Source organism: Leishmania infantum, chromosome 22, assembly GCF_000002875.2.
Source record: "Leishmania infantum JPCM5 genome chromosome 22".
Taxonomy (NCBI): Eukaryota; Euglenozoa; class Kinetoplastea; order Trypanosomatida; family Trypanosomatidae; genus Leishmania; species Leishmania infantum.
The window spans coordinates 414,249-432,276 of NC_009406.2; the positions used below are offsets into that span (position 1 = coordinate 414,249).

An 18,028-nucleotide genomic window follows, 5' to 3' on the forward strand; every position below is an offset into this window, starting at 1 on the left:
TAGCGTGCAGGGCAGAGCAGGGGGGAGGGGGCAGTATAGAGAACGAGGTCAAGCGCACACGCGCACACTTTGGTCGACGTGGAGCTTTTCTTCTCGTTGTGGCCGTGAGCGTGTGCCCCTGCCTCGACTTCCGCGCTGCCTGTTGCCCACGATGTTCCCCTTCGATGACGATGTCGTGCAGTTCATTGTGTTGCTCACACAGCACGGCACCGTGGAGAAGGTCCGCGCAGCCATTGCGCAGAGTGCCGATGCGATGGACTTTGCCTCGCCTCCCGCGTCGCCGGAGGGTGTGATGCACCTGGCCGCCGGGCAGCGACGGAACATCGGAGAGCGCGGCCGCGGTGACGATGGCGAAACGGGCGTCGTTTCGAAAACGGCCCTCCTCGGCGCGCACGTTCCGTTCATCGCCGTCTGCGAGATCGCAGACGACCGTGCGGCCGCTGACGGGTCGCAGATCATCGCAACAGCGGACCCGGCGACCTTCTTCCGAAGCGTCTCCTGCATGGAGGACGCCACGCCGGAGGAAGCGGTGAGCCTCGGTGCGACTGCGCGCGGCGGCACCGGTGCCCGTCGCAGCACAGGAGGTGGTGCGGGTGACGACAGCTTCCCGAGCGCACGACATAAGGCGAAGGCCCTGAGCTGCATTCTTCTCGAGCGACGCGACCCTCATGGCGTCGGAGGCGGCACAACTGGTGGTGGTGGCGCTCGCGCGCTCTCTGTGCGCGACCTATACATCCAGTCGATGGACCTGCAGCGCCCCCTGGATACCCTGCAGTCCATCTTGCGCAACATCTACGACCCCATGCTGCGCTCCCACAAGACTCAGTCCGCGTTGCGTACGCACGTGCAGGACCTCCTCTCCAGCATCCGCTCGATGCACAACGTGCTGCCGGAAATCGACGTCACCCGCTACGTGCACGAGGACCTCCTGCAGTTGTGCGACGCGAACCCTCTGCTTGATGTGCCGCAGCTTATCGACCGGCTTGGCGAGGTGGCCAAGGACCCCAGCTTCATCCGTCGCGTGCTGCAGGTGCGCAACCGCTGCAAAGAGGCGCTCTCGATGGAGCCGCTTCTGTCCGGGAAGCTGGAAGAGGAAGAGCTGGCGAAGGAACTGCAGAGCACCAACAGCAAAACCATTGGTTCCCCAGCGGTGGGCCCGACGAGTCTCCGGAGTGGTTTGTCGGGTGCTCATTCGCAGCCCAGCGCCTCCGCTGCGCCTGGCAAAGGCGCAGCGGCCGGCATCGCGTATGACGGCGACGGCGGCGACGACAGCGCGCAGGTTGTGCAGGAGCGCATCGTGTACTGGCGATGCGTGCACGCGTGGATGGAGGACGTCCTGCGGCAATTGCGTGGGCGTGAGTGGCGGCTGGTGCACCGACTCCTTGCCCAGCGGGTAGAAACGGACTACGTCGGCGAGTACGTTGGCTACTTGAAGCTGGTGCAGGAGTACATCACCTTCCTCAACACGATTCCGGAGAAGCGGCTTGCCAATGTGCAGGACATGAAAGAGTTCAACGACGTGGCGGACGAGATCATCGTGGCGGCGACGCAGCCGACACGATTTGCGGCGCGGCTGCAGCTGAGCCTACTCACGTCGCTCGTGTGGCAGATCTCGTCGCGATGGGTCAGCGTGATGGAGACGCAGCAGGTGCTTCGCCTCGACGAAGACCCCGACGCCGCCCCAGTCGCAGCGGCCGGTGACGCGAATGAGACTCAGCACAGAGCCGACGTAACTGCAGGAGTCCATGCTGATCCGTTCGTGCCCCTGCAGATACTGCGCATCGCCATACACTCGCTACGCACGCTGCAGGCCCGGTACGTGGAGCACAGCACTCAGCTACGGCACCAGATCCGCGTGGTGCGCAACCCTCGCGAGCACGTAGAGCACCCGCGTGTGGAAGCGCTGCTCGCGCGCTGCCTCGCGGTACGGGACCTGATCGAAGAACACCTCCTCCTCATGCGGCAGCTTGGCGTCGTGTTCTCTACCAAGATACGCCTGCAGTTTGCCAAGGCCAAGCGTGACGCAGTGACGGCAATGGGAGCTGCAGCTGCGCAGCAGCAGCCAGGTGAGGAGTATGCACTGGTGATGCAGGACGCCTTCAACGAGTGTGTGCGCGCCGTGTGCGGGTGGGCGGACGATGCGGAAGACCTGCAGCGGTCGCGCAAGGGCAGCGTCGGCGAATCTGCGGCGTCCTCTGGCAGCCCGCATCGCGGGCACAAGCGCTGCGGCAATTACCTGTGGCGAACCAGCCCCACAGCCGTCCAGCGCTTCAATGCAGCCGTGCAAGAGTACCAGCACAAGCGCAGTCAGTGCGACGAGCAGATCGCCTTGGTGGTGAGCCAGCTGCTGAGTAACCAGCAGCACGCACATAATGACTGTCGAAGCGGCATGGGCGGCGCGGGGGCGGCGGGGGTGGCTGGGATGGCCGGTGCAGGAGCGGCGCTGAAGGGGCCGCAGGTCAGCGCCAACTACGCTGACAATCACGGCCTGCGCCTCTTCCGCACCTTCAAAAGCTTTAAGATGCTGCCCCTCGAGCGGGTGCAGCGGGTCGTGCACAGCTACCAGGACGCCGTTGCGGAAAAGCTCAGCGCCTATGTCAGCTACGTCCAAGACTGCTACGTCAACGTGCCCCTCACAAAGCAGGAGGTCAGCTACAACATGGCACGCTTCTCCGTGTCGGCGTTGGTGGCGCAGATCATGTGGGAGCAGCGCCTGGCGGAGGCGCTCACAAAGTCGATGATGCGCTTCGACTACGTCAGCGAGCATGGATGGCATCAGCTCTTGTACCTTCGGAACGTCGAGCACTACTGGCGCCTTAACGCCAGCCTTGCCGAGTTCATCGGCGTCCCACTCAACCTGCTTGTTTGTGATGAGCTGCAGCTCGACTCCGAGGTGCACGGCTGCGCGGTGGCGCTGGCGTGCTTGAGTCTGCACTACACGGAGGAAGCAAGCGAGTGGGAGCAGGATGAACACCTCCGTATCGCGCAGGACCTCGTGGCCACCCGCGATCCAGGCGCCCTTGCCGTTGCGCGGGATCGCATGCTGATCGGTGGTGCGCCGCGACTGTACAAGACTACCGCACGCGTCCGTGACATCCGCAGTTCGCGCGACATTATTCAGCAGCGGATCGAGAGTCACATGGCGAGTTGGTTCGAGGAGGTCGATAGGCTGATCGGCGGCAGCGGCCTCGATCAGCAGACGCTGCTGCTGTCGGGCCCCGTGCTTTGGGCGGTCAACTGCGGGCCCTTCAGCGCGCCGCACAACACAACAGGCGGCGCGGTCGCCAATGAGGCAGACTCCGCCGTGATGCGTCTGCAGCCCTCTGGTGGGGCCGGCGCGATGACGGGCGGCTTCACGGCCAACGCGAACTACTTCAACACCGGTGGCGCCGGCAGCATGCCGCGTGCCAGCAGCTTCAGTCCGTCCTCTTTAGCGCTGCTGCGCGCACAAGGCCGCAGCGCGTCGCCGTCGGTGCGCCGGGCCTCGTTCTTGGTGCCTGTCGGCAGCGGTGACAGCGAGTCCTTGGCACCTGCGGCGGCGACGGCGGCGAGCTGGATGGTGGAGGTTGCCTTCCCGTGGAGTTTTCCAATCATAGCTGAGGATCTGCGTTATCTGGAGTCTTCACACCTCACTTCCACCCTGCTCAGTGACGGCTCTGGAGAGCCGGCAGCGACGAGCCGGAGCAGTAACAGTGCTGCGGTCACTACGCCGTCGCCTCGTGGACGGTGCACCGCTGTCGCCTCTGGTCTCGCCTTCCTGCGGGACGCTCTGCGTGGAAACGAGCTGCGATCACGCCTGGCGCACACGCTAGTGGAGCTCATTCACGTCTACTACGTCACCGTCAAGGGCGAGGACACCAGTTTGGTTCTGCTGGCGACCGACGAGTACCAGGAGGTAAATCGGCTCTTCCAGATGGGTATTGCCCTGCGCTGGAGCGACGAGGGACTGCTGAGCTACGTGCAGCAGCTGTCCGACACGATGCAGGCCTTTACCACGACGGTGCAGCAGTTGCGATCCAAGACGGAGCTGGTGTACCGCAAGATTCGCGCCTTCCTCGTACGGGCCTTTCACCCAGAGGCGATCCTGCAGCGAGTGAAGGCACTTCGCCGCATCGTCGACACCCTCGCCCTGCGCTGTGTGCATGCGCATCTGTGGACACGCCAGATTCAGCCACTGCTGGAGCAGGCGCTGCTTACTCAGATGAAGTATCTGATGCATTCGTGGACCGAAGACTTCCTGTCCATGCGCGGCGACGTCCGCTTTCTCGAGAAGGGTGCGGAGACGGACGTGTTTCGGCTGACGCCGTTGCGGGTTCGCATGCGGGTGGTTTACAAGGAGGTCCGCCTCGAGTCCTGCTGCGGCGCGTGGCGTCAGCACTGGATCGGCGAGCTTAACCGCTTCTTCAGCTGGATCGACGTACTGCCGCGGCTGTACAAGGAGGAGGAGACTCAGGCGGACGTCGTCGGCGTCTCGGCCGCACTCGGCTCTGACATGACGAGCACGGCGGGTCGCATCAGTCTGACGCCAAGTCATCGTGACAACTCTGTGCCGCCGGCAGCGGCGGTGACGCATGGCAGCAACGGTACTGACGGCGCTGGCATCAACGCAGGCATTGGTGGAGCCGGCAGCAATGGCCACAACGCTGCCAGTGGCCGCACACCCGACGATGGCTACCAATACCTACTTCTTCGGCTGCCGTCGTCTGCGCTGGCAGAGCCGCTGCACGCGATTGAGCAGTGTGTGCAGGACGCCATCGACACAGAGAACGAGTGGCGTCGTGGGCAACAGTTTCTGAGCATGGATGTGGCGCTCATGCAGCAGCGCTTTGGGCGCGACCTGCGCCGCTGGAGCCACGCCCTGCGCCTCATGCACACGGTGACGTCACGCATCATGGACTACACGCAGCCGAACAAGCTTCTCGGCGGTATTGTAATCCTCGCGCAGGAAGCACAGATTGAGTTGGGCCGAAAGCTGGACCAGGTGAGTCAGTATGCCCATGCGAAGTTTAAGGACCTGCTGCAGGGGGAGCAGGAACGGGCCTTCAGCGTCATCACTCAGGAGCGGACGAAGATCGACGCGCTCGACGTGATCAGCAACGCGAAGGATGCAGCCGCGTTTCTATCGGAGGCACCGCGACTCAAGAGCGAGCTGCAGAAGCTGGACGGCGAGATCACGCTCATGGGCAACGGCGAGGTGAGTCTGCAGAAGCTCGGCCACGTGTTCCCGGAAAACTGGATGTACGCCGCGGCGCTGCGTGAGGAGTACACGTCGCTAGCAGAGCTTGTCGACCGCAAGCTCAAGGCGGTGCAGGTGCGCCGGCCCTTCCTGATCGAGGAGGCGAAATCGGCAGCCAGCGCCCTCGAGGTCAAGGTCGCGGAGGTGGATGCGCGCTTCCACAACGTGGACTCCATCGCCGTCTCCAAGGAGGCCCCTGTGTTGGCGAAGCAGCTGGTCTCCGATATCTACGAGGAGGCCGTTGCCTTCAGCGTGGAGGCGAAGCAGGTGACGGCGATCCAGGAGGCGCTCGGTGAGTCGCCGCACGTCTTTGCCTCTTTGCAGAAGCTGCTGGCAGACGTGGCGCTTGTGAAGGATGTGTGGGGCCACGTCGTCTCCGCCTACGTGGAGCTCAACGAGCTCGGCGCGACGCCGTTCTTCGAGATGGTGCCGCGCCGCCTACATGAGCGCCTGCAGCAAATCGATGAGGAAACAGATGCGTACCAGGAGACGATGCACAGTTACCAGCTCTACCAAAACCTCAAGCAGAAGCTGTGCCGCGTGCTGAGCTACAACCGCCTCATGCAGGATCTCCGCTCAGACGCTATGTCGCCGCTAGAGCGCTCCATGCGGCACTGGACAGCGCTCCAGCACAAGCTGCGCGCACCGTGGGTGCTCGCAAGCCTCACAGTGGCGAACATCTGGGAAAGCGACCCGGGCGCCAACGCAGCCGTTTATAGCGAAGTGGTTGAGACGGCCCAGGGCGAGCGCCGCATCGAGGTGCAGCTGCACAACATCAACAACTACTGGAACATGTTCGAGTTCAGCGTGGTGGTCTACAAGAAGCAGGTCGCGCTCATACGCGGCTGGGACGAGGTGTTCGAGCGGCTCACCGAGGACCTGAGCACCTTCGGCGGCATGCGCGCGAGCCCGTACTTTGTCTTCCCGCAGCTCGTCTCCATGGTCAACGACGCCGAAGCACGACTGGATAGGCTGCGGCAGGTGCTGGAGGTCCTCCTCGAGGTGCAGAAGCGCTGGGTCTACCTTGACGGCATCCTGTCTGAAAACGCGGAAGTCCGCGCGCAGCTGCCGCATGACACCGTCAAGTTTGACCGTACCAGCCGCGAACTGCTGCACATCCTTCCCCGGCCCCGGTCCTCCGGCAACCTGCCAGAGCTACACGTCTCCTTCTTTCTCGAAGATGAGAAGCTGAAGGCAACGCTGGAGCGACTCCTCTCACAGCTGGCGGCCGTGCAGCGAGCGCTGACGAGCTACCTCGACACACAGCGCAGCCGCTTCCCTCGCTTCTTCTTCGCCGGTGACGACGACCTGCTCGAAATCATGGGCAACAGCAAGAACCCACTCTTCCTCAACAAGCACCTGAAGAAGATGTTCACCGCCTTAGCAGCGCTGCAGCTGGACGGAAATGTAAAAGACGCCACGACGCGGCTGCGCGGCTTCTCAAGTGCCGAGGGGGAGGAGCTGTCTTTTCAGCCGGGCCCCATCTCATACGGGCATCGGCCGATCCACGAGTGGCTCGGTGAAGCGGAACAGGGCATGGTCCACACCCTCCGCGAGGCCACGCTGCGCGCGTACAACGAGCTTGTCAGCACGAAGGATGCGTCGCCGTACGCCTTGCTGTGGTCGATGGATTGGGTGCGGCAGAAGCCGACGCAGGTGTTGTGTCTGGCGCTGCAGCTCTTGTGGACGCGGGAGCAGGAGAGTCTCTTGACTGGTGCGCACGGCGGCAGTGCCGGTGCCGCGGATGCCCGGCGCACGTCTCGGGCCTCGTCATCAAAGTTGTCGGTGTTGACAAGCAGCATGGACGACCTGCTGGCTCGCTTGGCTGGCAATGTGCTGGGCAACGCCGTTGCTCCGAGCTCGCGTCGCCAGTGCGAGCAGCTGATCACTATAGCCGTGTACCAGCGCGACGTCTCTCGCACCCTCGCTGCACGCAAGGTGGCGTCGCGCAACGATTTCAACTGGCTCAGCGTTTTGCGCCTGTACGTGGTCCCCACACACGACCAGCAGCAGCCCGGCGGCAAGAGCATGAGTAGCTTGAGCAACATCGGCCTCGCCCACAGCACGAACGTGAGTGAATTAGTGCTCAGCGAGTACCGGACCGCCGAGACGCTGGAGTGCCGCATGGCGGATGCGTCCGTGCTTCACGGCTTCGAGTACATCGGCGCGTATGAGCGCCTGGTGCAGACCCCGCTCACGGACAAGTGCTACCTGACCCTCATGCAGGCGCTGCACACCCGCCTCGGCGGCTCGCCGGTTGGCCCGGCCGGCACCGGCAAGACGGAGACGGTGAAAGCGCTCGGCATGCAGCTCGGCCGCCACGTCCTCGTCTTCAACTGTGATGACACTTTCGACTACCAAGCCGTTAGCCGAATCTTCCTCGGCTTGTGCCAGGTCGGTGCGTGGGGCTGCTTCGACGAGTTCAATCGCCTTGAGGAACGCATCCTCTCCGCGCTGTCGCTGCAGATCCAAGTCATCCAGCAGTCACTGCGTGCGCGGCAGCGGGAGGTGCAGCTGAACCACCGCGCCGTGCCGCTGCACTCGAACGTGGCCATCTTCATCACCATGAATCCCGGCTACGCCGGCCGCTCCAAGCTGCCAGGCAACCTGAAGCAGCTCTTCCGCACCGTAACAATGACCATCCCTGACCGCGAGACCATTGCAGAGGTGATGTTGTTTGCGCAGGGCTTCGCCACGGCCGAGGCGCTCTCACAAAAAGTTGTCCCGCTCTTCCGGCTGTGCGAGGAGCAGTTTACCCGGCAGGCGCACTACGACTTCAGCCTGCGCGCTTTGAAGTCCGTCCTGGTAGCCGCGGGTGACCGCAAGCGGCAGGTGGCGGTGGCGTCGCGCGGAAACCACGGCAGTCACAACGCTGCTGGCGGCGCGGGTGCGGACGCGGTGCAGGAAACGGAGCGAACGCTGCTGCTGGAGAGCATCATCGCGACCGTTGCCCCCAAGCTGGTCGCGCAGGACGCGGCATTGTTTTACCCACTGCTGCACGACTTCTTCCCCGGGTGCTCACTGCCGGCGCTGCCGATGGGCGAGCTGCGCGAGGCCGTAGAGTGCGTGTGCGCGGAAAGCGGCCTCTCCACTGCTGCGGGGTGGATGGAGAAGGTGCTGCAGTTTTACCACACAAAGATGACGCGACACGGTGTCATGATTGTGGGCCCCAGCGGCACAGGTAAGACGACGGCGTGGAAGGTGCTGATGGCGGCCATGGTTCGCCTCGAGCGGGCGCTGCAGATGCACGCATACGTCCTCTCTCCCAAGGTCCTTAGCAAGGGCGAACTCTTCGGCACCCTCGACGTGACGACGCGCGAGTGGCGCGATGGCGTCTTTACAAGTATCCTGCGCAAGATCATCGACGCAGAGGAACAGCAGCAGATCCCAGATGACTTGGAGCTGGCGGGTAACGACGACACTGACCACAAAGTCGTGGCGGCGCCGTCGATGGGCGTCGACAACAAGAAGCGCGTTTCGCTAAAGCGGAACCTCACTTGTGGCGGCGACGCCAGCGAACTGCGGGCCCAAGACTTGGAGGCGCGAAAGGAGCACTGGATCATCTTCGATGGCGACGTGGACCCAGAGTGGGTGGAAAACCTTAACTCGGTGCTGGATGACAACCGGCTGCTCACGCTGCCAAACGGTGAGCGGCTCCCGCTGCCGCGCTCTGTGCGCATCATCTTCGAAGTGCAAGACCTGCTGTACGCGACGCCAGCCACCGTGTCGCGCTGCGGCATGCTGTGGTTCAGCGAGGGCGTAGTGCCGCTCTCAGGGGTGCTGGCGCACACGTATTACCAGCTGCAGGAACACCCGATCGTCGACGCGCGTGGTCGTCACCTACACTGGGGCACCGACCACATGATCGGCGTCACCGGGGCGCGGAGCGCCCTCTACGCGGAATGCCTTGTGAGTGGTGAATACGGCAAGGTGTATCACGAGTTCGTCCTGTCGAGCACCAGGACCAGCGCTGAGGAAGTGATGGCCGGCAGTCTGCCGCGGCATCATGGCCGCACCAGCTCCGGCGACGAAGGCATCACCGCCTTAGAGACGCCGAAGCGCAGCAGTCACTTGTGCAAGGACGCGACCCCGCGAAACGACAAGGCCGCCGAGCTCGACATGGGCGACACCCTCTACGGCACGACAGGTCACGGGAGCCACACCATATTCACGAGCACCAGCGGCGGCGGCGCCAGCACGCTCCGTCGCAGCCACCCTGATGCGGAGCGCATCCAGGAGCTCATGGTCAGCTCGTGGGCGGCGGCCTTCGAGAAGGACGGCGCTGTGGTGCGCGGGCTGCAGCTGAAGTCGGCGGCGTTCCGCGGCGTGTGCGTGATGGTGCCAAGCGACCTACAGTGCATCCAGAGCATGGTCGCGTTTCTGGTCCAGGGCGTATGGCGCACCTTCGAAACCGAACAGCAAAACAACGGTGACGTCTTCAGCGACGCCGTGGTGAAGAAGATCGCGATGCAGGTGCTCTCTTACGCGATCTTCTGGGGTCTGGCCTCAGCCATGAGCCTGGAGAACCGCATGAAGCTGGCGCAGCAGCTAGGGCTGCGGCCGACTGTCGACGGCGTTGCACAGTCGATGTTGGAGGTGGAGGTGTGCTACCGTACGGGCGAGTGGCGGCTGATCCGCAACCGTGTCAAGGAGATCTCACTCCTGGCGGAGCAGGTGGGCGCGAACGACACCGTCATAACCACTGTGGACACGTGCCGACACGAGGACGTGCTGAGCGCCTGGCTCGGCGCCGGTCGCTCCGCCATTCTGTGCGGGCCGCCGGGCTCTGGCAAGACCATGTCGATCACTGCAGTGCTGAGCAGCCTGCCCGAGTACGAGGTGGTCTTCCTGAACTTCTCGAGCGGCACGACGGTGAAAACGATTGTGAAGGCGCTGGAGCAGCACTGCCGTGTGCAGGATACCGCGCGCGGCCTCGTGATGGCGCCGACGTCCGGCAAGCAGCTCCTTCTCTTCTGCGATGAGGTGAACCTGCCGGCGCTGGACCGCTACGGCACGCAGGTCGTCGTGCAGCTGCTGCGGCAGCTCATCGAGCGCAATGGCTTTTACCGCGCGCGTGACAACACCTGGATCACCGTTGAGGACGTGCAGGTCGTCGGCGCCTGCAACCCGCCAACCGACCCTGGCCGTGTGCCGCTCAGCGCACGCTTCCTTCGTTGGGCGCCGGTGCTGCTCGTCGACTTTCCGTCTCCAGAGTCGCTCAAGACGATCTACACAACCTACTGTCGCGCCATCCTGGCGTGGAATGAACGCCTCAGCGGCCAAGTCGCCACCCACCTGGCGCAGGCGATGGTGAAGATGTACCGCGTCTCTCAGGCCAAGTTCACGCCGATACAGCAACCTCACTATCTCTATTCGCCCCGCGAGCTGTCGCGCTGGTCGAGGGCGCTGTACGAGGGCATCCTCACCTGGGACGACACGGTGCGGCGCCAGCTCGATGTCAGCCAGCTCGTGCGCCTCGCCGTGCATGAAGGGCTGCGCGTGTTTGCCGACCGCCTCGTCACGGCGGAGGAGCGGGCATGGACGGGCACGGCCATTGTGAAGGCGTTTCGCGAGTTCTTCACCGACGTCGACGACCACGCGTTCCATCAGCCGCTGCTCTACTCCACGCTTCTCTCGCGCAGCTACACGGACAGCCCACGGGAGGAACTGCGGGAGTACGTGCAGAAGAAGCTGGCAGCGTTCAACGAGGAGGAGTCGCTGGGCAACTTGGTCATCTACGACGCGATGATCGATCATGTCGTGCGCATCGACCGCGTCCTGCGCCAGCCCCTGGGTCATCTGCTCATCGCCGGCTCCTCTGGTGTCGGGAAGACGGCCTTGACGAAGCTGGTGGCGTGGATGCGCGGCTTCTCGACCTTCACGCTGATGTTGCACCGCGGGTACGACTTGGACGACTTCGAACACGACCTCCGCGGGGTGCTGCGCCGCGCCGGATGCAAGCGGGAGCGCATCTGCTTCCTGTTCGATGAATCCAACATCCTGCAGCCGAGCTTTCTCGAGTACATGAATGCCCTCCTGGCGTCGGGCGAAGTGCCCGGCCTTTTCGACGGCGACGAGTGGTCGAAACTCATGCAGGAGGTTCGCGATGCGGTACTGGCGAGCCAGAGCTACTATGCCACATCGCGTGGTGCCGGCGCCGGCGCTGTTGCGGCAGGAAGAGCAGGTGGCGGCGGCGAGGCAGGCCGCGACAGGGACTCGTCGGTACTCCGAGGAGGTGGCTGCAAGGGTCTGGACGGCAACGACAACGGTGACGGCGTCACCGGTTGCCGGCGCGCCTCTGCGGTCACCGGCGTCGGCGTCGCGGCGAGCGCGGCGGCGGACAACTTGGTTGACGTGCACAACGAAGCGGAACTGTACCATTGGTTCCTGACGAACGTGCGCGAGTACCTGCACGTCGTGCTCACAATTAACCCCTCCTCAGGTGAGTTCACGTCGCGCACGGTGGCGAGTCCGGCGCTGGTAAACCGATGCACCATCGACTGGTTCGGCGACTGGGACACGGCGACGCTGCAGCAGGTATGCCAAGAGCGGATTTGCCGTCTCGCGCTGCTGCCCGCCTGCCACGGCGTCTTCGCAACCGAGGTGGAGGCAAAGGAGGCGGTCGTGGAGAGCCTGTGCGCCATTCACGTCGCCACGCAGCACATTAACCAAGCTCTGCGCGTGCGACACGCCAACCAGGGCACCTTCGTCACGCCGCGTCACTTTACGGACTGCGTCTCGCACTTCGTGGCCATCTTCCAGGAAAAGAAGAAGGTCTCCAGTGATGCCCTGGTGCACCTGCGCAGCGGCCTGAAGAAGCTCGAGTTGACGGCGCAAGAGGTGTCGGCGCAGCGGGCAACGCTGCAGGACAACGAGGCTGAGATCGAGGCGAGCAGCCGGCGAGCGCAGGCGATGCTAGAGCGCATCGTCAGTGAGACCGACGTCGCGAAGCGTGAGAAGGCCGCAGCGCAGGACTTGGAGCGTCAGCTACAGGATGAACATGCGCAGATCTCTGAGGACGCGCAGCGCCTGTCCATCGAACTCGCGGAGGCGGAGCCGGCGCTGCGGGAGGCCGATGCAGCGCTCAGCACGGTGAAGCCGGAGTACCTGCGCGAGATTCGCGCATACGCGATGCCGCCGCCGATGGTGAAGCGCACGCTCGAGGCTGTTGGGGCGCTGATGGGTGAGAAGAACTGTGAGGACTGGGATTCGCTGAAGAACTGCATCCGCCGCGACGACTTCTTGGCCAGCGTGCGCAACTTCCGCCCCGACGACATCACTGAGCCGGCCCGCGAGCGCGTGCGGGGCATGATGCGAGACAGCAAGTTCACTGTCGAGGCGGCGTACCGTGCCTCGAAGGCGGCCGGGCCGCTTATGCAGTGGGTGTTCTTTCAGGTGAAGTACTCCGCCATCTACCAGCGTGTGGCGCCGGTGCGGTCGAAGATCGAGAAGCTGATCAAGGCGCGTGACGTGAAACTAAAAGGTCTGGAGGTGGCGCAGGAGGAGGTGCGTGAGAAGGAGAACTCGTTACAACAGCTCATGGGCGAGTACCAGAACGCCACTGCACAAATAGCAGAGCTGAAGCAGCGCATTGCCGCCGTCTCAGCCAAGTGCAACCGTGCGCAGACGATCCTGCGGCAGTTGCTGGACGAGCGCGGCCGGTGGGAGAAAGAGGTGCACAGCTTCGACTCTGAGGCACGCACGACGCTGGGCGACTGCGTCGTGTCCGCGGTCTTCCTCGCTTACACCGGCTTCTACGACGAGCACACACGCGAGCGCGTCTTGATGCCACGCTGGCTGGCATGTCTGCAACGCGCCACCATCCCCGTCCGCAAGGGCCTAAGCGTGACGGAGTACCTCTCTCCCGCCACGCAGCAGTTGGCGTGGCAAGAGGCCGGGCTGCCCAAGGACCGCCTGAACATCGACAACGCGGCCATCATGCACCGCTGTCAGCGGTACGTACTGCTCATCGACCCGACCGACGTGGCTGCGCACTTTGTACTCCGCTACTACGGAGCCCAGAAGATCACCAAGACCTCGTTCAGCCGACCTGGCTATGTGAAGCAGCTCGAGATGGCGGTGCGGTTCGGCTACCCGATTCTTATGGAGGACGCCGAGCACCTCGACCCCGCCGTGGCTCCGCTGCTGAACGGCGAGGTACGCTGCCACGGCACACGTCACATTACCCGCATCGGCCCGCACGAGGTGGACCTGGCGCCGTCGTTCCATCTCTTCCTGCACACACGTAACCCGAACTTCCAGCCGCCGCCAGACCTGGCTGGGCAGGTGTGCATGGTGAACTTCACCGTCACACTATCCTCGCTGCAGTCGCAGTGCTTGCACTACACCCTTCTCCACGAGCGCCCCGATGTGGATGCGAAGCGCTCGAAGCTACTCAAGGCCCAGGGCGAGTATCAGCTGCGGCTGCGCGTGTTGGAGGAGAAACTGCTCACCCGCATCGCCGAAGCGGAGGGCAGCCTGCTGGACAACGACGCCCTCATCGAGAGCCTGACGGAGTTGAAGGAGGAAGCCACCTGCATCGCCGGCGACATCGCCGACAGCGAGAACTCGATGCGTGAGATTTGGGGCGTGGAAGACATGTACCGCCCCATCGCGACGGTGGTCGCACAGGCGCACTTTGCGCTGCAGCGCTTCGAGGAGCTCAACCCGTATTACTGCTACGACGTTCGCTTCGTTCTGCGTGTTTTGGGCGACGCGCTGCGGGCGCTGCCGGCGACAAGCACGCCAGCAGCGGATGGGGGGCTGCGTCTGCAGCAGCTCACGTACGGGATCTTTGTGCTGCTGCACCGACGCGTGGTGCGGGGCATGTTTCACGAGGACCATCTCGTGTGGGTGTTGCGTCTGGCGCAGCTAAGGAGTGCGATGAGCGCGACAGGCGCCAAGTCCGCGTCTGCCGCCCCAACGGCGGCGCCAATGATGGCGCTTCCCACCGGCAGCACCGGCGGCTCCGCTGTGATGCCGGAGGAGTGGGAGTGGATCTTGTCGTGCCTGCGTCTCGCGGGAAGCGGTGTTGGGGCTGCTGGCGCCGGCGCCGGCCCCCCATCGACAGCGGCATCCCGCACGATGACGACCGACTCCTCTGAAGATGGTGGGGCCAGCAACCCCATAACATTAGCGACGACAGCGGCAAGTCTTCCACCGGTAGTGCGGCAGGCCTGTCCAGCCTTGGGGTCGCAAAGCTGCCAGGCGCTCGCCTTCCTGCTCACGAAGCCCGCCTTCAACGAGGTTCGCGAGACGCTGACGACGCGGGCGGCTGCGTGGGAGGCGGTGCTCACGTCTGCCACGCCAGTGGCCACCAGCGAGTCCGCCCTGCCAGCGGAGTGCTTTCCTCGCGGCGCCAGTCGCGTGCGCCGGCTTTTATTGCTGGCTCTCATACTGCTCAACACGCGCCGTGACGCCTTCATCGAGGCGGTGCGCCAGCTCTTGGCGTCGTACTTCTCACCAAAGGAGATGGGCACAGCCGCCGCGGCTGGAGCTGACGGTGCTGCCGCCCTCTTCACGGACGATTTCTTCGCTCCGCAGACGAACGATCTCGCTGACGGCATCATGGCTGAGCTCTCCGCCGCGACGCCGCTGCTGATGGTGACCGACACCATGTTCGATCCCGCCCTGCGCGTGGAGGAGCTGGCGCAGCGCACGGACACGAACCTCAACGTCGTGGCGATGGGCAGCATGGAGAGCATTGAGAACGCGGACGCCTACCTGGCGGAGGCGACGAAGTTGGGGGGCTGGGTGTTGCTGAAGAACGTTCACTTGGCGCGTGGCTACATGGACAAGCTCGAGAAGCAGCTGCACTTCCAGCGGAGCGAGGGTCAGCTGCACAAGGAGTTCCGTCTTTTTCTCACGGCTGAGCGAGACAGGAGCGCGGCAAAGTCTTCCGCAACAGCCACAGCGGCAGCAGCCTCATCCAAGGTGCTGCCCATCAATCTCATAGAGGCCTCTGTGGTCGTGGTCTACGAGGCCCCGCCAGGCATGCAGTCATCTCTCCTGCAAACCTACGGTGAGTATCCCGCGGTCGGGACGGCGGCCTTCGACGGCGCCGGCGCATCCTCGGTCGTTCCGAGCGCCGGGGCCGCCGCCGTGAGCAGCAACACCTCCCTGCAGCGCCTCTACCTGGCCGCGGCTTGGCTGCACTCCGTCATCACCGAGCGCATCCTCTACAAGCCCCTCGGCTGGAGCGAGGCGTACGAGTACACGGAGGTGGAGTATCAGCGTGTCGTGCAAGCGGTGCAGGCATGGAGCTCAGCCGCACCAGCAGCAGCAGCGACAGCGTCGAGCAGCAATGCCGGCGCCCTAAAGGTCTCCTGGGACGCCCTGCGCACCATCGTTGCGACTACCGTCTACGGCGGCAAAGTGAGCAACATCTTCGACCAGCACGTTCTCAACGTCTTCTGCCGCAGGCTGCTTCGTCCCGAGATGCTGCAAGACGCGGCTCAGTTCGTCTCTGAGGCGGCGGCGGCCGGTGTGCCACCGCCACCCATCCGCGGACGCTCCCGCGCGGAGCTGCTTCAGTGGATTCACGCGCTTCCCGGCGGCAGCAGTCATCCAGCATGGCTGGCGCTGCCGATCGGCGCGGACCGCATGACGCGCGCGCGCAGCGCCATCGAAGTGGTGGAGCGCCTGTCCCTCGTGCAGAGTACCCTGGACGACGAGCTCACATTCGCCGACATCGACGGCGATGCACAGGCCGCGGCAGGCGGCGCGGGTTCCACCTCGCTGAGGAGCGGCGCACTCCGGGCTACGCGGTGGGCAGCCAAGGTGCAGTCCTACTGCACTGCCTGGTACCCCACCCTGCGCGATGCGCTGGAAAAGCTGGAGAAGCACCCCTTTGTTCTACAAGCCATCGCGCTGCACGAGCAGGAGACCGTTGAGCGTGCCAGCGCCGCCGACGTCGGTGCCGCAAAGGAAATCCGAGTCAACCTCAGCGTGGCCAGTCATCCCGGTGGTGTGGCGGCGCCGCTTGTGCTCGCGATGCAGCGAGAGGTGGTGGCTGCGGTGGAGCTCGTGCGGCACCTCGTGGCGTGCGTGCGCGAGCTACGCGAGGTGGTGATGGAGGAGCGGACCCCGAGCTCCGCGCACCGCGGCCTCGTGGAGGAGCTGATGAAGGACCACGTGCCAGACGTGTGGGCCGCGCACCTGCGTGGTGTTCATGGCTCGGCTGCCCATTCCCTGTTTGTCGGTCTCTGGATTGCCGACGTCCAACAGCGTGTCGAACATCTTCTTGAGCTGGCAACGGCCGCGCACGGCGGGCAGCTGGCGAAGACGCCGGTGCGTCTCGGTGCACTCTTCTCTCCTGGCGCGTTCTTGACCGCCTTCAAGCAGCACTGCGCGCGGGCAGAGCAGGTGCCTCTAGAGCAACTGGTGCCGCAGGTGGAGGTGGCCGCAGCGACCGGCGCCAGCGCAGGAGGGGCGCTCCGCACGGCATCCTCCGCCTTGTCGGCCGCGGGCATCCCTGGTGCGCCCGCAACCTCGGCTGCCAGCCTGGCGCCACCGAGGGATAACGAGATGGTCTTCACCGGGCTCACTCTGCACTCGGCACAGGTAGATGTTGAAGGCAAGTGCACGCTGAGCGGCGCCACGACTAGCGGTGCTGCCCCCGCGCTCTCTTCCGCCGTCGTGCTGCGCTGGAGATGGGTAAGGAGCACCGAAAGTGTCGCCACGACAACGGCACTGACGGCGCGCCTCGAACTGCAGACGGAGCAACAGCAGAGCATTCTCCTGCCCTTCTACACGACGGAGAACCGCGAGGCACTGCTGGAGGTGCTGGAGCTGCCTAAAGCGCCAAATAGCGGCATCACCAGCGGTGACAGTGATGCCGGCGTCCACGCGTGGTACGAGCGGGGTGTGTGTGTAGCCGCGTGGTCGGCATCTGAGTAAAGCGCCGTGGAGGCCATGTCGAAGGGACGGCGGGAGTCTCAGCCGGCGTCTGCGTGAGTGCGTGTGCGCCTCAGCCCCGCGCTGGCAACGTCGACTCGGATGTGACAATGAAAAAGAGGGAGGAGGGGAGGGGGTAAGCACGCAGACAAAATATTTACATGGGGCGGAACGGGACAACGGCGACTGTGATAGGTGGTCACGACCGCACAGCAAAGCAGTGCTGGCGCGAAGCGAAAGAGGGGGAGGGGCGCTGTGCCCACAGCAAGCGGCAGCGCCGCTCCCTCCCCCACCCCCATCCACACACACACACACACACATCGTTTGCCCTTCGGTTGGTGTGCCTTCACATGGTGCACACCACATCGATGCGAAAGTGAGCACGACAAAGTAAGTGGCAAGCCGAATAAGTGGCGGCGTGCCGTCGCACCGCGCCGCAGTCTTGTAGAACCTCATCGATGGCGTCCCCTGTGCATGCGTACGGCGTAGACACATGCAGGTAAGGGGGCATGCTTGCTTGCTTGCTTCTTACGCGTGCTGTTTTCCATCCTGTCACCTACGTCTCACATCGCGTTCATTTCATCTGCTCATCCGTATGCATGCATGCGTTTGTGTGTGTGTGTGTGTGTGTGTGTGCGTACGTGCACGTTCACGTCCACGTGCCCGGTCATGACCATGTAGTGGCCTCCGTGCTCCTCTCAGCGGTGTATAAGCGTGCGTCGGCCGCCGCGCGGCAAGACGCAAACTGCGAAGCAGAGAGACGGACTGGCGTACACGGAGACGCCTCGCCGACTTTCCTGTTGCTAGCGCCATCTAACGGTACGGTCGAGGTTACGCCTCTGTCTATCTCGTCGAGGCCGCTGTGAGCGCGAGGTCGTTCTCCTGCTGTATCCCTGT

The 18,028-nt window shown here is 64.1% G+C and overlaps 1 protein-coding gene across 1 annotated transcript; it reads left to right on the forward strand.

The window, feature by feature from the left end:
• Positions 1-151: 151 nt before the first annotated feature.
• On the forward strand, positions 152-17,134 carry LINJ_22_0930 (putative dynein heavy chain, cytosolic; the record flags this gene model as incomplete). The annotated part of the gene is made up of 1 exon (XM_001465586.2): positions 152-17,134. One exon carries the CDS (start codon positions 152-154, stop codon positions 17,132-17,134), a length of 16,983 nt encoding a protein of 5,660 aa, XP_001465623.2.
• Positions 17,135-18,028: the final 894 nt, after the last annotated feature.